This window comes from Amblyomma americanum, chromosome 7 (assembly GCF_052857255.1).
Source record: "Amblyomma americanum isolate KBUSLIRL-KWMA chromosome 7, ASM5285725v1, whole genome shotgun sequence".
Classification (NCBI taxonomy): Eukaryota; Metazoa; Arthropoda; class Arachnida; order Ixodida; family Ixodidae; genus Amblyomma; species Amblyomma americanum.
The window spans coordinates 46,103,266-46,118,457 of NC_135503.1; the positions used below are offsets into that span (position 1 = coordinate 46,103,266).

Here is a 15,192-nt window from a genome sequence, read left to right on the forward strand (position 1 = left end):
AGTATCTCGTTGGCCTTAGCTGCCGCCTTGGCCCTCGTCACCAGCATAAGCAGTGTGTTCGGGTCGGAGTCAGTCAGGAGGGCCTCCCACTGCTCTATACTAGGGCTAGTTATCTTGGCTAATAAAAGGCGTCTTTCACAGGTCGCAGTGTTCCCTTGACGCTGCCTTGACGCAATGTTGCAAGTGAGCATTATTCCGTCTTTTGAGCGATATTTGTTCTAGAAACCCAATCGGTGTTTTTGGACAAAATAATTATTCGCTGTCGAGTGATACATCGATATATACATGTCCACACCACTCAGGTCACTCTAAACACGCGACGCGTATACAGTCGTCCACACATTTGTCTACAGCGCTAATACGGCACGCTGTGTTGTGCATTTATGACACTCGCTGCTGCCCGTTGGGTCCGATATAGCTTTTAAAGACATCAGTAGTTAAACATAACCAATGGGAATGTACATGTATGATAAAGCCTTGTTTCTAGCCCTGGGTCACTCGTAAATGACGCAAGTGAACTCCCCAATGCACAGTTCGAAACGTCTAGACAGGTATGTGGACGACTGTACCGTGTGTAGCCCTAATGAATGCTGTGTGTGTACAGAGACGCAGAGATACGGCGCGAGGTCAAGGCGGAAATGAGCGTCAAGCGCGATAAAACGTGCGTGGAGACATGCCGACTACTATATTGATACACAACAGCAGTTGTTGGTGTCGTTCCTGGACTACTGGTTCTCTTCGGCCCCCTCCTACTACACGTCGAAGAGAGAGTAGCGATATAATTCGGGCAGCGCTCAGCGGCAGATGAGCGGCGGCAGGCGCGGGAGCCGGGCGGCACCACCGCCTCCTCTTATTGAACATGGCGTCGGCGGCCGCCATTTTAACTCCGGCGTCGTACACACGCACGCACGTACGCTCACGCACACACCGAGCTTCCCTCTGCAGTTGGCTGCGGCGGCGAGAAGGAGGGTGGGGGAAAGAGCGTAGGGAAAAGAGGGGAGCGCAGGGACGGGGGAGAGGGCAACTCGAGGGTCGATGAGGAGAAAAAGGGGGAAGCCGCCGTGCGCGCGCGCGCGCTCTGGCCGCGTACGCGAGGCGACGCCAGCGGGCAATCGACGTGCGCTGCCGCTGGCGGCGGCGCGGGTTTCACGTACATTACGCGAAGGAGAAGGACGGGGCTGTGTCCGCCAGTGGAGCCCGTATGCGCGGCGGCTGGCGGTAGGGAATCCGGCCGACACTTTGAGGTCGGAGTCGTTGTAGACCAAGCACTGAATGAGCTTGGCGAATCATCGAATATTGTGAGCCCAGGCCGTAGCGCATGCTAATTACCTAGCTAGACTAGCACGTTAATCTTGAAGATGGAAGAAATTCTCATACATCCCAGTCTAAAAAAAACGACAGAATCGTGTCGTAACGACTGATTTTTTTTTTCTGTAGTGATATAGTTATTTCTCTAGCACTTTTCTAATGTGTGTAGTTCTTTAGTACTTTTTTGCAGTAACTACACAAAGTTCAGGTGTTACTACAAAAAGTTATATTATTAGTTCAAAGTTTTGGTCGAAAGCGTTCCAGAAAAACTTGAGCTGACAAACTTTTCTGTTGTTTTTCGACTGGGACATACATACATACATACATACATACATAGATACATACATACATACATACATACATACATACATACATACATACATACATACATACATACATACATACATACACACATACATACATACGCACCGCAGCGGTGGCCAAGTGGTTGAGCATCCGCCTCGTATGTGGGAGGTGCGGGGTTCGATCCCCAGTGCCGCCGGGTAGCCACCGGTGATACAATGGGTACAAGCTTTCCCCTCGTCTGGTGCTCGGCTTATTTTAGGGTGAAACGCTTGGGAAAGGGGTCTTTGACCCCACCTTGAGAAAAAGAAAAAATACCTTGTGCCGTGGCGCTCTTTGGCCATAGCTGCCCTTGCACCATAAAAATCCATAATCATCATCACATACATACATACATACATACATACATACATACATACATACATACATACATACATACATACATACATACATACATACATACATACATACATACATACATACATACATACATACATACATACATACATACATACATACATACATACATACATACATACATACATACATACATACATACATACAAACAAACAAATGGACGGAGAGGCAGGCCGACAGACGATAGGTAAAGAAAAGCGCCCTGCAAGACTCATAGTAAATCCTGGACTACTGGGTCGAGAAAATGTTTGCAGTTCGGCAGGGTTCAAGCTAGACTGTGATGTGAAAAAACGAGGAAGCGACACAGACAAGAGAGGTGGAATAGAGGTCGTAACCATTATCACCATCTTCAGTCTAACTACGCCCACTGCAGAACAAGGATCTCTCCCATATGCCTCCGATTCCATATGAAATAGAGGCGATGGCTGTGTGGTCACGTTGTTGTAAAACCATGCAACCGTTCAGGAACGAGCAGGTGTTTTCGGAGCTCTGCAGTAAGAGTGAGGAGCAACAGATACAAACCAGACATTTTACAACTGTTGTTACTAATCTAACCAAATACATGTGAAACTTTGAAGCTCCACTTACAGCCTCGCATGTTTCAGTAACAGTTCCCCCTCAAATACGGTACAGTCGATTAGCCAGAATTTGCGACTATCTCCACGCCTCCAGTCACTGTGCATCCGTGGTTAAAAAAACAAAGAAAAAGAAGCAAACTCTTTGTGCTTATAGTCTTGCTGGCGCCCAAAGCGCATCTTTCTTTTCCGTGTTAAGGAGGACAAGAGGGCTTTACTAATGGGATTTTCCCCGCACACGCGAACAGAGAGAGCCCGCAATAAGCGGCGGCCGTTGATATGGGCAACTGGTTCTTACGTCACGAGGCCGCGATATTGCGTGCCGTTTCCGCCTCTTCGAACAAGCACCGTCTGTTACCCGTTACCCCTTCTGAGGCAGCGTGAACAGCAAGTGGCCCGTCGGTTTATTTTGGGAGCCCGACACCGCGTCACGGCTCATTTCCCGATCCATCAGCGTAGTTTAGCGTGCCTTTGACGATGGGGGGGGGGGGGGGGGGGGGGGGGGTATTTGATTCAGCGTGTTGTTTCTCCCGTCTTTCTACAAGTCGTAACGGCCGCGTAAACCAGGTTCACGAGTAAGGAAAGTTCAGCATGTGTACGCGTCCGTACTGGCGCCGGGGCAACCCGTCGATAAATCGAGCAGCGAGATCGTTTTCTTCGTCACCATCTTTCGTTCTTTCTTTTGTCCCGTTAACCAGAAGAGAGGGTCAGGGAGAAAGGGGGGGGGGGGTACGAAGACGCAGGCGCGCACGTGTAGGCCGCCACCACACACGACAAACAGAGGCGTCCCCTTGAAACTTCAAGTATGCGTCACTTGCCGTAGCGAGTCCCTCGCTCTATCGACTGCTCGGTTAGGGGGCGTTGATAAATTTTCCTTTTGCTTTGTTCTGTTTTCCACCCAGAAGTTCGCCTCTTCCGAGCAAAAAAAAAAGTTGTTTGTGTCTCGTTTAGTTTACACCGTGTGCGTTTGTTGCTTGTCGTATCTTCACAACCGTTTGTTTGGAGACAAAGTACGAGAACCAAAAATGTGCACGAGAGGTATAGGTAAGAAGGATACGCATTAAAAAACAAACAGGGCTGGATATAGTTAGGTTGCTGTCGCATAGTAGAATTGAGTGACGTGTACATTTTTTGTATGTCGTGACCGGTAGAAGCAGCGTATGCATTCTCTTTCGCAACTTCGTGGCTCTGAAGTGGGAGCTATATAGGGAACCTGCTCTGCCCGGACATCGCTGCGATAGTTCCCCTGAGCAAACACTCCGGTCGCGATAAAAAGGGAGACCCCGTTCTTAGCTATCACAGACGCGTGCCTGACAGCTTTCCTGTTTCTTTTGTGCCTGCGTGGGTGCCCGTTGCACTGCCCAGTCACGCAATAAAACTGCGCGTGGAATCGACAGAAAGCGGACGCCCGTGCATCGAGATATGCCTGGGCACAGGTGGCGTCGTGAGCGTCCTGGTCGAAGCTTCTGTCGCCGCTCACTAGGCCGTGTAATGGCGCTGCTATCGGCACGGAAACCCGCAGTTAATGTCCCCTATAGCTCACGCCGCAGACCAGGAGGCGAACTGTTGAAGGACCTCGCACGTAAGGTTCTTTCGTGAGCGTGATAGCTCGGCAGAATACAGCGAAAGTCTAACGCGCGTTGTGTCTTAGACACCGAAACGCGGTGTAGACGTGTAGCGTAGGTGCGCAGTGTTAGCCGATGTGGTTTTGAGGGCCACTCGTGAGGTACAAAAATGGCAGAGAAGTTCGACACGCAGTTTCTTCTAGTGCTGCTGCAAGGAACGTTGGCTAATTCTCAAGATAAGAGAAGTATGGAGAGATTGGTTACGTGAATTGTGGAACGGCACAGGAGATGATGTTTGAGTTCCACGGGCTTTTCAAGCCTGTTTCATTAGGACATAGTGCTCAACGCTAGCCGGGACGGTTTGAAACAGCAAACTGCGATACACCAGGAAAGAAGTTCCGCAAAAAATAACTTAAAACTAAATAATTCCTGTATTTTTCTTTGAAATTTACTCTCCACTTTAGCGTGACAGGGGAAACGTCTATGGCAAGTTATATGCGAGACTGCGAGCGAATGAGCGTATTCCTGTCTTCATTTTCAGGGCACATTGTTTGGCGATGGGCGCAACATTGCGCGTAGCAAGTACTACTTGGACACAACATTGAGCCCGCTGTACTACTTATACTGCGGCGGTGTACCTCGCGCACCCTGAAGTTGGCCAGTCATTCGATCAGTGGTTTGTGGATAGCTGACTGTAGTCGGATACAACTCAAGAAAGAAGCGGATTTTTTCCTTCAAAGGGCCTTCTTCCAGCCAATGGCGTCAGCCGATTCTCATAAGATTGCTAGCATGACAATACAGGGAGTGGCAGATGAAAGGGGATAGTCCTCTCCTTGCATTGTCACGCTAGCAGGTTCTTGAGAATCGGCCGACGCCACTGGCGGGAAGGGGGTCCTCTGTCGGGGAAAAGCCGCTTCGGACTTGAGTTGTATCCGACTCTAGCTGCATCAATCATCGACAGGTCAGTTTGCTATTAGCTTTTTGGGTCGAATATCCATTTGGACGTTTTGAAAATTTTCTATTCGGTAACTCGCATACCAAGAGGACATGACTTAGCCTTCATCTGAGACTAGGAGAACAGTGGCGTGCAGTGGCATTGTATACATTGCGCTGCAGAGAAGGCATAAGCTGCGTGTGGTGCTGTTTTGCGCACTGCGGGAAGTGCAGCTCAGGTTTGGCTCGGCGAGCGGCCACGGGAACGCAGTGACCCTCGCGCTGATCGATACGGCCACTCGTAGGCTGCTGAGGCTGCCGGGTCCTGTCGGTGCCGATCTGGTTCCAGAAACTAGAAGAAGGGCGGCCGCAAGGTAACGCTGATATTTTTCCCTTTGCTATTTTAGCACAAATCAACAAAAAATAATTGCAGGAGAAGTGGAGCCAGACTTCTTTTTACAAAAACGTTTTGATCTGAAAGATAGACTGACATCGTTTCCAAGCTAAGGACCAGGCCGAGGGACGCTGGCGATCATTGACCTGCGGGTTGCTGGCGGTACCACGATTCGAACCCAGTGCCTTCGCAGAGGATGCGAATACTTTCTTCTTCGGAAAATCAGACATGTGCGTCACGTCGTCCTGTTCCTGTAAAAAAAATAAAACATCAAAAAAGGGAAGACGACCAGAAGAATAAAATAACAAACACAGGGATAGGACTACGTGCATGGGTGTTGTTCAGTAGTGTGTGCCTGTCATTTACTCCTGATTACGCTAGTGTGTAAACAGCATTAGTGCAGCGGCGTGTTCTTCAGTCACTTCCTACGACGCGTAAAGACGAGTTAAGAGAGACTTGATGGGTTTAGTTTCTGCACATTCTTTTAGCCGAAAGCAGGAGCTGGCGTTGACGCTCCAGCCATAAGTTTCCTTTAAGGAGAGATGGAGGGGACAATGCGAATCCGAGCCGTGGAATGATGTGAGAGAGAAGTGGAGAGTGTGCTGTTTATATACAAAGCTGACACCAGATTATTAAAGAGTGGTGGTGGGGGGGGGGGGGGAGAGGAGTTTGCCTCGTGATCTCGCTTCTTTCTGCGGTTGTTAGAGGCACCGTCTGGTAACTGACTGACTAGCACTGAAACTAAATTTACGTGGTTGTCTAGAAGGCTACATCTGCTTTTAGTCCGAAGAGAGCTTTTCTCTTTTACATGCCCGATTATTTTCACTTCCTAGGTCAAGCAACATACGAGGTGGCACTATTGAACAATAAGGTCTGTTCCAAGAGGCCACACACAAGTTTGCCGACCACAATCAGCCCAAACATAAAGTGCGCATTGTTTAAGGCTCAGTGGTTGTCATAAGCGCGGCGCATTAGACGGGCGCACATAATTGTTTCTTTCTACAGCGGTCACTGTAGGCAACGCGTCAGGTTAAGCGCCCGAGGAACGGCCGCGGCGCCTGAAATATTGAGAGTCACTCACACTAATGGACGTCACGTCCCGTTCACAGCTACGAGGACGCGAGAGGGCGCTACGGACCCTTGTGGTGCGCGACAACCCGAGCAGCGCACGATGAAAACATGGTAGGTGAGGTGTCAACGTGCGTGCCAGAATAAATATTGTGGCTTTTCGCAGGCATTTTTTTCGGAGTAGACAGTGAGCTGAGTATTGTGCGTGACACTACCTCACTTTCAAGAAGCTTCGCGTAATAACAACAGCCTTCCTTGAGCGTCTTCTTATGCTAAAAACCGTTCTTGCCACAGAGAACGGCAGCACAGGCGGAGGGTAAAAATGTGGTAAGGGTGAAAGATAACGAAATGAAAGTATGTAGCGTGCTGCATAAATAACTGCGCAGGGCTCAGCCACAGAGCGAAACCACGAGCGGTGGTACTTCTCCCTAGAACTACATAATCACTGCATAGTCTGCATTATATCTGCGTATCGCGGAGACTAGTCACGCGCTACTTTCCAGCCCTTCTCTAGCGTTATTTTACGGCACTCTTCGGCCAAGCTTCACCTGCACAATAAAAAAGAAATCATCATCGTCATCAGCTCCAGCGTCATCTCCTTCCAATGCATTTGGAAGCTGCTTCTTACCGAAATATTAATGACGCGCTACACACTATGTCATTTGTTATCGGGGTTTAGATAGACTAGATGCTGACACCAAAACCTGGAAGCTGGGGTGTGTACCGCACAGCTGCAGGTTACCTATCTCTACAGGGCTTGACGCACTGTAAAAGGTACCACATGTGAAACTGACCCTTAATTAAGCCTGTTACAGTTGCCGGAGGCGTATATTCTCGTGAAGTGGTCCACTGGTTGGCGGAACCAAACATACCCTAGGCTGACTGGCCAAGGCGTAAGGTACGAAGAAGTTGCGCACGCTGGCGCTCAGTATGAACTTCTGGGGACTACGGTGCCCTGCGATGGGGTTCGCGAACGTTGGCTCAACCGTGATTAGATCCAAGAAGAATGGACACGAGACTGCGTTGTGCAGATGCTTTTAATAATAATAATAATAATAATAATAATAATAATAATAATAATAATAATAATAATAATAATAATAATAATAATAATAATAATAATAATAATAATAATAATAATAATAATAATAATAATAATAATAATAATTGGTTTTTGGGGAAATGAAATGGCTCAGTATCTGTCTCATATATCGTTGGACACCTGAACCGCGCCGTAAGGGAAGGGATAAAGGAGGGAGTGAAAGAAGAAAGGAAGAGAGAGGCGCCGTAGTGGAGGGCTCCGGAATAATTTCGACTACCTGGGGATCTTTAACGTGCACTGACATCGCACAGCACACGGGGGCCTTAACGTTTTGCCGCCATAAAAACGCGGCTGCCGCGGTCGGATTCGAACGCGGGAACCCCGGATCAGTAGCCGAGCGCCCTAACCACTGAGCCACCGCGGCGGGTGCAGATGCTTTTGCAGTTGCAGTTTTCAGCGTTATTGCTGTAGCTCGATCAAACCTCGAAGTGCCTTACACTATTAGCGTTAGAAGTGCACAATTGGCCGCGCTGCTTCCGAAGGTTTCAGGTGTGTGTCATTTTCAGGGAAAGCGCAGCACTCACACGATAGTTTGTTCCTTTGTCCCTGTTTATGTTTCTTTGTCCCTGTTTTTGAAACATTATTCGTTTTGAAACAACGTTTTGAAACATTGAAACATTAGCCGAAACAACCGCTGATTTTTCTGCTGAACATCACGTTTGCATTTACTGGATGTCACTTTCATGTGAAACACTGAACGGTGGAATTATGGCAGATATTTGAACTAGCACGTGGGCAAGGCTAAAAAAAAACAGCGAAATAACACGTTTTGCTTTTCGTCTCTACCACGCCATGAACTCTCATAGATCTTCCTTCTCCTCATGTAAATGTCATGCATTATCGTGTTCTAAATATGCCTCGTGACAGCCGAAGTCGCTTGATCGCTTTCTATTTTATTGTTGTTTCGCGTTCGCGATTTTCTCTTCTCTCTAACGGTTCGCCCGTCCCGTCGATTTCGGGAGCAGTCAATATTGCCGCGAAGTACTCGTTCCAGAGAAAGCAAGCCTCCGTGGCGAGTCAATGTTCTTGTTTTTGTTTTTATTTCAACACGAGACTGAGTTCATCGTATTTATTTTCTTGCTTCCTGCTACGACGAGAAAATGAAAGGAGCCGATTTAGTGCGAGACTGAGGAAACGCAGCCACGTTCCTTGTGCGCCTAGTCTTAGCGTTTCCCCTTGCGCGGCCGATGGGCGAGTACGCGGACGTATTTTTAGCACGGCCATCTGTCCGGCTGCGGTGGATAGGGCGTCGCGTGCTCAACCTGCCGCGCTGAATATACACCGGCCGGCTGAGCGGCCTTGAAAGATTATTGGACGCGGGGTGGGGATCAAGTTATCTTTAGGATCCTCGTTAGGTTGGCTTCCTCCATCGACACAAAGTACTCCGCAGTGCACGCTTTACAGGGGAAGCTTACGTGGGGTGACATTTTGCACGGAGCTTGGACAAATGTTCAGTGGGCGTGGAAGGAAGGCTCCTGTTCAAATTGTCGTTGCTTAATTTTGTGTGTGTGTGTGTGTGTGTGTGTGTGTGTGTGTGTGTGTGTGTGTGTGTGTGTGTGTGTGTGTGTGTGTGTGTGTGTGTGTGTGTGTGTGTGTGTGTGTGTGTGTGTGTGTGTGTGTGTGTGTGTGAGAGAGAGAGAGAGTGTTGAGTGAGTGAGTGTGGTGGCGTGTGGCGAACAACGAAACCTTCCTTTACTCTAGAGCAGTAAAAAAAAAAAACTCGTGACACTCTCAGTGAATAGACAGAAAAGCTCTGCACGGATGATAAGGCAGATAGCGTTTGTCTGTACCTGTGCCCGCGATCGGCTGAGCAGCGCTTTTCAGTCAGTTTACGATGATGAGCCGACTCGTCCAAAAACTACTCTTGTTAACTCTCACTGAACCTTGAGGAGAGAGTGGCAGATTAAAAGGAATGTATTAGGCTGTAACCTGAGCAATTTCTGAAGACTGACTGCTGATTTTTCGACAGTTTTCAACATAGCGTAGCTATACAACTTAGGAATTAGTGAATGTGGTCAAAATGAAACTTTAAACATCAAACTGATGAGATGCATTTTTTGAGACTGATCAGTTTCGTTTATCTATCTTCTTGCTTTCGTGATAGGTGTGATGGATGCTGGCATCGGAGTGTACCCCCTTTGCCATAGGTAACCGAGCAGCAGGGTTTTGCTTCTGAACCGGATAACGGAGCACTTACGGCACCCCTAAAGACCGAAACGTGTCAGAACGTGAGGACTACGGCTCCCCTCAATTTGATCAGATTCAGAGCTTAATAGCTGCCATAAGTGCTTCGCTACGCTCCTAAAGAGTGTACGTGACCATTTGAAAGCTACTGTCTAGTCGAAATAGGCCATGTAAAATTGCTTATGTAACGCAGATGAGACGTTGTGGGGGATAGAAACTTCCAGTCATTTCAACGTTCCGCGTTGTATAGAAATGACAGCTGCTGCATTCAGCATGACCTACGGCAGGGAAAAAAAAAGTGGTGCGCTCAGTCCCTGAGAACGCAACTTTGTAGCAGCGCTCGTACGGCACCAGACTGGCAGGAAAGCGCAGTCTCCCACCGAACCCGCAGGAGGGGTGGGGGGGGGGGGGGGGGGGGGGGGTGGGGCACTGCGGCGGAGCAGAGACAACGCGCACGGCTTCGAACGTAACGCTGGCTCTCGTGTATGTTTTCTTTTGGTTAACTTTTTTCGGCGCTCTCGCTGTTGCCAGACTGCGGATCAATATTTCGCCCTTCTCCGCTGGCCCTCCGCCCTCGTCGCTGCGTTGGAGGCAGGATCGCGACCGCTGCTCGAGCGCCCCTTTGCTTTCGAGTGGCGCATGTGGTGCCTGCAGTGGAGACTTGTGATGCGCACAGCGCGAGATGTGGTCTTAGAAGAACCGTACCCACTTTTTCCCGCTAATATTGCCGAATAACTAACTGTTCAAGAAACTAGTGAGGGGTGCTCGTGGTGATTTCAGCTGATGCTGAGCTCCGAGCGATATGTGAACGCGTCGGTGGACATCTGGGCGCGCCAACTGCTACCGGCGTTTAGGCGCTTGCTGCCGGCCATTTGTGAACTTAAGCTCAATGTGTGCTGGCATAATTGTAGACGCCAATGGATAAACTGGAATAAGAGAAGATTTGAAAGAAAAGAGAATTAGGATTTTAAAAAATATGGTAGAAAAACTGGTCGAAGTTAGGAGAGATACACAGTTTGTAACGCTAAGCTCTGTGTTGTTTTCGCTCTGGGCATATGACGTCTTGCGTTAAGGGTAGTGAATTGGCCAGGTGATTTCAAGGAATAATATTGTTATCATCATTATCATGTTCGCTGCTATTAAACAGTGTAGGCAGGTTAGAAATTGTCACGGGGAGGGGAAACACGTACTGTCTGCCAAGAGGAATAAAACAAGTTTGGCTGCGTGACGACAGCTCGCAGACAGAGTGGAAAAAGAAAACGAGGGCACGAAATCAGAATAAACGAACAAAGGGTGATCTTAATAAATTATGAACTCGCTCGAGGTTGCAAAAAAAAAGGCGGACTGAAAAAGAGAAAATGTGAAACGTCACACGTGACACGCTGCAAGCCTCGTCTGTGACGTCACTGAGGAGTAAATGTTTCTCCAACCCACCGCCAACGTTGTCACTACAGTTGTTTTAGACTCCTCTTTAAAACACGTTTACCGCTGAATACAAAGTTCGTCGTGGGCGGCGCTTGAATCAGCTTGCGATATTTGCTTGTTGTTTCTGTTGAGGGTAACCTTTCCTGCGGATTACTCACTGGAGTCAGCGGGATGAGGCGGGTATTAGATGCGCTCGTGCCAGCCGCCGGGAAATTCCGCAGCATATGCGACGCAAATAGGACAAGCCCACGCACCTTCGCTCCTTCGTTGCCGTGGGCGGATGACGTTTCCGTGCCTTATTTCGCCAACACGAGTGATGCGGCTTCTCTCTCTCCTGCTGAATGCTCGGAAAAACAAGACCTTGACACGTGACTGCCTCCTCGACGATGCTGCTGTTGCTAAACAGGAATGAAAGTTGCTTTTTTTTAATTTCTAATGAAAAAGGCTCAATAGAAGACAATCACAGTGCCTTAACAGGTAAAATAACCCCATTGTTCATACAAAGTGGCGGGTTTATTCGAATGGCGATGAGAAGAAAACCGTCATTAGTCGTTTGGATGATCTTGTACGGAACGGAAATTGCGTCATCCTACATGCACTCTAAACAGAAGGGAGTATAAAAAGAAGACTGTGTCCTCTATAAAACTCCCTTTTATAAAAGGGGGTTAGCTTACTTACCTTTTTTACTCCCATTTAGGCGTATTCATGTTTAGAGTGCAGGGTAGAAACAGCAGCGAGAAAATATAGCTCGAAAGAAATTTATAGCAAAGAGAGAGGACCGAAAGGAATAACTTAAACACTGTGCATCTATAATGTAAACCCAGAAGTTGTAACACTGAAGTCCAACGTGGCGCCTGGTTGCCTAAGCGGCCTAAGTTGTACTTTTTTTTCAATTTCCGCAAATTACCGAATGATTGTTGCTGCTGTTCCTGATGGGTCTTTTCCGGACTGACGCCACACATTAGGGGAGTCAGCTACCAACAGCACTATCTAAGAACGTCTTCATGTTTTATTATCTCAGCTGCAAGAAATGCATTCTTACCCGCTAAACGGCAGCCGAACGATTTCTAGGAAAGATTAGTGAGCCAGAATGGATTGACTTGAAGCAGGCTCAGCGCTTTCAAAGAAAGCCTCTCGCAACACTTTACTGTCAAACGTAGTCTCCTGCGTGTGCGAGCTGCTCTGGGATGTGGTTGTGCGAATGATCACCATGTGATGCAGAAGTAGCGGAAACTACGCGTGACTCAAGTCGTGGTACACAGTTGCACGCGCACCTGCATTACATGCATTGCATCTACATTACCTGCATCATTATACTTGCACTCCCGACTTTGTCGACGGTAGGCAGAGAGGAAGGAAAATGAAGGGAGCACATTCCTCGTCAAGCCTTCTCTTGGCTTTTTGAATGTGCCTCTCAACATCACGACGTTTAAATAAAGATTGATTGGTTGATTGATTGATTGACTGACACTCTTTACATAGCAAAGTTGAACAATCAGTGAGATGCAAATACAGGTCGTCTTGTTGAAAATTTAGTCAGAAAAATACGCTTGTCCTTCCACCTCTTGTTTTATGTTTTGCAGCAAACTGTAGTTATATTGTACGCACGTCGCGATTCCAAATATAAATGTGGAGAACACCAATGGAAATATTTCATAAAAAAGGCAATAGAGCAGTTCTTGTCGTTTATAGTGACCCAGTGGGCATTAGTCGCTCACTTAGCTGCGGAAGTGTGCACTGAATTTTGTGACAGTGCTCTGCAGTGTATTATACAGTGGCGTTTTGTTCCTTTCTTTCTCTTTGCAGTTTGTAATTTTGTAGTTCACGACAGATGCCTCAAGACTGTGGTTTCTCCTTGTTCAACTATTGCAATCAATGTAATCAAAGTAAGTACCACACATTTCTATCTCCCTCCAATCTGCCTAAATTTGAAAAAAAAAAACAATGCTAGAAGGTTTTTTTTTCAGTTATGCCGTCTATTTTTCGTAAATATGTAGCATCTATGACGTGGAATGCTGTTTTTCTTCTTGGCAAGCTGTCAGTCTGTGAGTACATGAAATTAGACCAAGATGATATTAATCTTAGCAGTGAAAACGCATACCGTGTCACTAGATGTGTACAACGCTGCAGCATACGCATCCATTCTGAGCTTCAACAAAATGCTTATTGCAGGTTCTTTTATTCGTACCGAAATTTTCAGTCACAATTTATTGCGGGAAGCATCTCTAGATGTCTAGCAGCACGTTTATTTCGCGAATAATTCTGAATAGATAGGACCACCCTTCTGCGTGAAGTTTACTCAAGCATCAAGCTTGCATTCATTGTTGAGCATATTTAATAAAAGGCGAGATTGTACAGCGAAATAATTTCTTTGCCTGAAGAGTTTGGCATATATGAAAAATTTCATACTCGCTAAGCGCACTGCTGAATCAGGGTACGAACGTTCAGGTGATGTAAAGCGTACCAGTAACGGACGTGACAGTGAGTAGCCTCAAGCATTATTTGCCCCCTCCGCAGGAAAGAAAGTGCAGGCCCTCTTTTAATGCGATAGCATTAGAGTCCCCATAGGGCCAAAATGCATCGTTGGTCATAAAAACTCGCCCATTGGCTGAAGCGAAGTGACGTCACCAGATCGAAACATTTCCATTGGCTGGAGGGAAGTGACGCAATTTCTGAGAAAGGCATCAACAGCTGCTAATGCTGTCGCACTGTCGGCACATAATGGCATTAGTTGTCTCGGTGAATTTCTGTATCTAGTTTTTTGTTTAGTGGCATTTTATACTTTTGACGCTTTACTTCTCTTCTGTAGTCGGAGTCTAGTGCCGCGATCGCATAGCCCTACTTGCTGTTTCTCACACTTCGATGCCCGTACCCTCCTTGCAGAACCCAGTGCCCCACTGCTGGACGGAAGCAGGTCACCTCAAAAGAAAGTTTTGCAACGTCTGCAGGAAACGAATCGAAGACAACTGTGCAGTTAGGTGTGAAGGTGAGCGACCCGCTTAAGTCCCCTCTGCAGACTATTTCCTCCTTTAACTTTCGCCCACTTTTCATCACAGCATTCCAAAGAATATCTCCTTGCAAAAAGACTCGCGCAGCTACATAACTGAATTGCATAAAGAAAACGAAGCACGAGGCGGCCACTGACAGGATACACGAGTGTAAAGGAGCTAGGCGTCTTATGCTGCCGGTCAGCTTCGTGGTAAATCGTGGGATCGTGGTAAATCGTTATAAATCATGGTAAATCGTCGTAAATCGCGCTTATAGGTCATAGCAAACTTTTCCGTCGAGACTGGCTGCAGCGCTTGTCAAGAAAGGCTTCGGAGCGTACTGTTGTCTTTTAAGCATATTACTGGACCGTTGATATAACATGTCAGCTACACTTTCCTACTGCTGGCTGCTGCCTGCATTACGAGCACATAGCGCAAGCGTCGACCAGATGTGAACCTAAGTTACTTACGGACATCTTAATGATTCTGACTCACAGAGTTTCCTGGGAGAACAAGGAAGGTCAGGCCAGAAGACGTGCGTTGGCGTTTTGTGGTAGTCGAGCCGCCTTGATCACCAAACGAGGGGCACATGCACGGAAAATGCGAGTTAGAAGCGTAATTGGCGCAAAATCTGCAGTGATAAAGTTGTGTTACTTCAAGAATGGTTGCATCTCGAATACGAGGCATCACCCCAATACTGCTCGCAATTTTATGGAAAGGCTCCGTTGTTTGTAATTCGGTTTGGAAGTTTTTATGTATACTTCACCAACCGTTTTCTCGGCATAAGCTTTATAAAAAATGCACACCCCACCACATTTTCTTCTTAGATATACAGCGTGACTCTTTTTGCGTCAAAAGCGTCCAACACTTCCCGAGAATGAGAGGATCTGGCGTCCTCACCTTTCCGGAACTGAGGAAATCCACGGGCGCT

General features: G+C 47.4%; 1 protein-coding gene across 2 annotated transcripts in view; it reads left to right on the plus strand.

The window, feature by feature from the left end:
- LOC144099029 (diacylglycerol kinase theta) overlaps window positions 1-15,192 on the plus strand; it is a 70,633-nt gene that overhangs the window by 11,842 nt on the left and 43,599 nt on the right. For both annotated transcript variants that reach the window (XM_077632034.1, XM_077632035.1), the window contains exons 2-3: window positions 13,081-13,160; window positions 14,158-14,260. In XM_077632034.1, the coding sequence (XP_077488160.1) occupies window positions 13,081-13,160; window positions 14,158-14,260 (183 nt within the window). The remainder of the gene's footprint in view (window positions 1-13,080; window positions 13,161-14,157; window positions 14,261-15,192) is intronic.